General features: G+C 38.4%; 1 protein-coding gene across 1 annotated transcript; it reads right to left on the bottom strand.

Annotated features, from left to right (window-relative positions):
* Positions 1-4,673: 4,673 nt before the first annotated feature.
* LOC116627977 (40S ribosomal protein S20-like) lies at positions 4,674-5,078 on the bottom strand. Its single transcript, XM_032397961.1, has one exon. It carries the CDS (start codon positions 5,076-5,078, stop codon positions 4,719-4,721), a length of 360 nt encoding a protein of 119 aa, XP_032253852.1. The 3' UTR covers positions 4,674-4,718.
* Positions 5,079-5,561: the final 483 nt, after the last annotated feature.

Genomic DNA, 5,561 nt, shown 5'->3' with positions numbered 1-5,561 from the left:
CAATATGCTGACTGAAAAGATATTAAGAAATTGGCCATCTTCCAAAAATAGAAAAGAACAAGTTTAAGTTGTAATACAAGATTTCATCAAATATTCCTGGAAGGACAGAGCTGAAAGAGAAGATAAAGATAATTTTCTTCTTGACTTTCTTCAAGAATTTGAAAGGTCATTATCAAGGGGAAATGTCAGCTGCCTTCAAATTTTTTTTTTTTTTTTTTTTTAAAGATTTTTATTTATTTGAGAGAGAGAGAACACATGAGAGGGGACAGGGTCAGAGGGCGAAGCAGACTCCCTGCTGAGCAGGGAGCCCGATGCGGGACTCGATCCAGGGACTCCAGGATCATGACCTGAGCCGAAGGCAGTCGCTTAACCAACTGAGCCACCCAGGCGCCCCAGCTGCCTTCAAATTTAAGGCCAAAAAACAAGCAAAATACCAAGAGATTTTAGAACAGTGTGCTTGATTGTGGTTCCAAAGATGGCCACAGCAATATCTACCATTCAACATGTTCTTTACAATATGGCCATTTCCTCTCTCCTTGAATATTAGTGGGTCCTGTGATCTTTTCTGAACTATAAAATGTGTTGGACTATGGAATGTGTTATTGTGTATCTTCTGACGCTAGGCCTTACAAAGCTTCCAGCTTTACTGCTTACAATGCTGCCTTTGGAAATCCAACACCATGCTGTGAGGAAGCACAAGCAAACATGGGGAGAGGTCCACTTGGAAAACACAGCTTCCCGGCTGAGCACCCTCACAAGCTTCCAGCTAACAGTGAGCACCAATTGTCAGCATGGGAGTGAGTCATTTTAGACCTGCAGCCATTCCATCACGTCATCTAATGCCCCACAAAGCAGAACTGTTCAAAAGCGCCCTGCTCGAATTCCTGACCCAGAAAACACTGAGTAGATTAAATGGTTGCTATTGTTAAGTCACTGAATTAGGCTTCCAAGGTCACCTTCTGTTTATTCTTCAGGCTAGATGCCTATCCTGTGTGCTCCTGTAACACACTGCTGTTGGTCCCCTATCATAGCACTTATGTTCCATCTTCATCACCTCTTGCTTATCTCTACCTCTCACTGTGCTGCATGCAAAAATAGTTTTATATAGTGATAGGTAAATGCAACAACTAGAGAAAATACTACAATCTTAAATATTTATGTAAATCTTGGACAATACTTATTCCTACAGATATGATACAGTTTCTAGAATACACTAGTCTAGATTGAATGAAGTGTCAAAAAAAAAAATTAAGTGAAATAATAGCTCTAGGTCTGCACCCTATAGCCACACTTTTCCTCAATTCCTTTCAAGTAGTTCTGGGGATCCCCAGAGAGTGATTTACAGCAGATCAGTCCTTCTTACAATTCTACAGAACTTACTCGTTTTCTCCTTTCATGCTTCAGGTTGCTAAAGTACTATCCTGTACCATTACCAATGCTGAGATCAGCAGCTTTGCCACTAAGAACACCACAGGGGTGCTGCTGATACCTGCTCATGTCTCAAAATTTAGGGTGCTAAGATCTTAAAAATTGTGTTGATTAAGTGAAGTTCAAAGTCTTTGGTACTTTCTCATGCCAGTACACAGGGTGTGGTGCTAACTCCCTGCCGCAGCTATCGATAAGTCATACCTTCAACACTTCGCATAAATTTAAGCAAAACAGTCATAATCTAGACTGAATCACATTCTCTCATTCATTCCTTCAACCAATAATTATTTATTTGGTGGCACTATTCTCAGCACCGGGATGCAATGGAAAACAACCCAGACAAGGATTTTGCTCTCATAAAACCTGCGAGCAGACCAAAAACAAAGACATAAAGAAAATAACTACAAATGTGATAAGCTATAAAACAACAGAATGCTGGGATAGAACAAGATGGGGGAGGTCTACTTTCATCCCTGCTTTAGAGGCCTCTAAAGGCCAACTGGCTTTTTGTGAATATGATACTTTAGCTGACTTCAAAAGTTGAGACAGAGCAAAAAAAAAAAAGAAGTGAAGATCTAGGAGAAAACATTTCTAGGCAAAGGAAAACAACATGTCCATAATCCCTGAGGTTAAAAAGAACTTAGTCTGAAGCTCATAGAAGAACAGACTGTTGGTTGCCTGGGTGCAGGCGGGGCAGGGGTGTTGGGAAAGGAGCAAAATGGATAAAGGGGCCATAAGGTGTATATAAACTCAAATCTATAAAATAAAAAGTTATAGCAATATAATGTACAGCATGGTGACTATAATTAACAATACTGTATTGCATATTTGAAATTTGCTGAGAAAGTAAATCTTAAAAGGTGTGAGCACAAGAAAAAAATTTATAAATATGTAAGGGGGTGGACAGTAAGACTTATTGTGTTGAACATTTCAGAGTGTATACAAATACCAAATCATGTTCTACACCAGAAACTAATATAATGTTATATGTCAGCTATACCTCAATAAAAAAAAATTTTTTAAAGAATTTGGCCTATCCTAGAAGCTGAAAGGAGGCCAAAGAACTTGGAGCCATGAGTTCTGGGATGAATGCATTCAATGAAGTTAGACAAATAAATAGGGAGCAGATCATGCAGGGATTCATAGACCAAAGAGAAAATGTTGTTCAATGAGTAGCAAATGGCAGCTAACAAGAGAATGATGTGATACTATTCAACTTTTGAAAATATCAACCTGGCTACAGTGGTGAGAATGAAGGAGAATAGACTGAAGTAAGACAAAAATTATTTTGTAAATAATAAGTAAATTATTAGTCCAAGGGGTTACTGGCCTAGACTAGAAAGAGTGGAAGGAGAAAAACTGAAGATATTGAGATATGTATCCTATAATTGACCCACTTCCTTGAAGCAAATAGTGAACCTCAATTGTCCATTCCATTACTCAGTCCTTCATATCAATGGACCCCTATTGAGCATTTTATCAGTCCTTCAGTTCTGCCTGAAATTTCAATGGAGACAGCTTCTGCATCAGCTAACCCTATGCTCTAGGGCGCACATTCCTAAGCAAAAACCTAAGGTACTGCATTAATGAAATTTTGTGAACTATACTAAGGCTTATCAAATAAATCCAATTATTGGTGACCAAATCAAAGATGTTGTCAGGTACACTGAATTTGTCCAAGATACCTAAATAAATATAATCTACCACATGGAATCTTGTCATTCATCTACCCCTACATGATGTGGTAGTAATCCAGTTTTCTCAAAACATCCTTGATAAATTTCATCCTTCTTTCTAGATGAAAAGAAAATGGCACCAGCAGCTTTGGTTTTACCCACCATTGAGCCTACTGCTCTCCTGCAACTCAATAGCTGGTATTCTTAACGTAAAAAGAGAAAGGAAAAAGCCAGACAAGGCAGCAAATATAACCCAAAGCAACTCTACTAAATTCGTGGTCCAGAGGTATAACCAGGCTTCTACAGTTCTAGTATAGGAAGTGATACAAATTTTTAAAAAATGGATCTTAAATTAAAAGTATTATTTTTAACAATGTAAGTTATAGTAAGAAAGGTATTTTAAAGTATAAAATATTGATTACAGGCTATATATACAAACAGAATGAAAGTGATTAAGAAAGGGAATTTTTTTGCTAAGCCCTAAAAAATGAGGCTACTTAAAGTCATGAGGTTTTATATCTTCTCCTAGGGAAGCTCCTTGAAGGTATCCAGTAGCAATGATGGCACAAAATATGGGCATTGCAGATGTCATTTAGAAAAACTTCTTCAATCCAATGTGGACCACCATGGCTAAATGAAGTTCAAGTAAGATTCTAAAACATCTAAGATCCAGAGAGAGGTCAGGACCATTTTGTGATTCCATGGCACCAGATGACCCAATACAATTAGCATGAAGAGAAAAAGATTTGAACCCACAAGGCTCTGTGGAGGGCTGAACAATAGAAAGAAGGCTTAATAGACTGAAAATCCAGTCATCAAAACAAAGTAAATGCCTTTCAACATCCAATTTGAATTGATAATGAGACATCACCACTGTGATAGTTCTTTTGTATAAAAAAATTTTGTAATAATCATCACAGGGGAGTTTCAAGAGTAGGCATGTACATCTGTAAGAAGATGTTTATGTATGTACAAATCTAAATAATAGTTTCATTAATATACCACAAAATTATAAAATAGGACATAGTCAACTCTTAACACAAGATCATTTTATGTGTTATCAGCATTGCCTTTGGCTGAAGCTCTTGGTTTCTTCCCAATGTTAGTAATGTTAGTATAATTTCTAATGTTAAAAGAGCATGACACAAATATTCTATATCCTATGTATACATTCAATAAATAATCCTCTTTTCCTTCTCTTAGATAATGTTGTCTCTGAATTTCCAGATGGATACCAGGAGTTGACATATGTTCATCCAAAGCAAATGTGCTTTCTTGCTTTCTCCTGTTCTAGCACTATTTTTCTCTCTCTCTTTTTCTCTCTCTCTCCCTCTCTATCTCTCCGTGTCTCTATCCCCTTCCCCCCTCACACAAATAGCACACCCACACAATACAGGCAGAGAGAAATACCATTCGTTAATGGATGCATTGCTAGAACAGAAATCACAGTGAGAGCTCATAAAGAAAAGAGAAGATAAAATGCTCCTGACAGTATACAAAGAAGAAGCTGGCTAAATGCCAACTCAGAAAATAATTCTTCAGGCCATTATTTTCAAATTGTATACCATATTTTTTTTTTTAACAACTGATAATCAATTTATTAAAAAGGTTGATTTAAGCATCTGCAATGGTGACTTCAACCTCAACTCCTGGCTCAATACTGATGGAAGTAATCTGTTTAACAGTCTCAGAAGGACTGTGCAAATCAATGAGTCGCTTATGGATCCTCATTTGAAAACGATCCCAGGTCTTAGAACCTTCACCACAAGGAGTGTTTCTTGTAGTGATTCTCAGAGTCTTGGTAGGCATCCGAACCGGTCCTTGCACTTTGAGATTCTTTTCCTTTGCGCCTCTGATCAAGTCAGCACATACCTTTTCCAAAGATTTTACGTTGCGGCTGGTGAGAGTTACTCTAATTCGGTGAATCGCCACCTCCGGTTCCACGGGAGTCTTCCCGGTGTCTTGAACAGCCATGGCTGCGGCGCGGCTTCCTGACCGACTTGTTCCTCGGTGAGAGCGAACAGCGGCGAGTCAGGAGCAGGAGCGGGGCGTCCCAACCTCCGCTGTAGCTGCGACCGCGTCTTCCTCAAAGAGCTGTATGCCATAATTTTTATTATCGGACTAAGAAAATGAATGTGTAGAAGCTCGGAGCAAACTGAAGGCTTTCACACTGTTTCTGGCATTCTCTAAAACTTCAAATTGCTCTCTCCTTCACACTCAAGCCACTCACACTTGTATATAAACACCAAGTGCCACAAAACAGCAGGTCCCTTTTCTTTAACATAGTTGGATGTATCACTTATGAGCTATGTTAAAAAATAAAATGCCAACTTATTTGTTGCATATGAGTGTTCAGGTTTTAATAAATACTTTTGGTGAAAACTACTGTTATGGGCTGAGTTGTATTTCCCCAAAATTCATACCTTGAAGTCCTAATCCCGCATACCTCTGAATGGA

Source organism: Phoca vitulina, unplaced genomic scaffold (genome assembly GCF_004348235.1).
Source record: "Phoca vitulina isolate PV1807 unplaced genomic scaffold, GSC_HSeal_1.0 scaffold3, whole genome shotgun sequence".
Classification (NCBI taxonomy): Eukaryota; Metazoa; Chordata; class Mammalia; order Carnivora; family Phocidae; genus Phoca; species Phoca vitulina.
The sequence above is the reverse complement of the archived record's forward strand: the minus strand, read 5'-3'. Positions and strand labels throughout refer to the sequence as shown.

Coding starts and splice junctions, on each gene's coding strand:
- LOC116627977 (XM_032397961.1), bottom strand. CDS start 5,078: ATGGCTGTTCAAGACACCGGGAAGACTCCCGTGGAACCGGAGGTGGCG.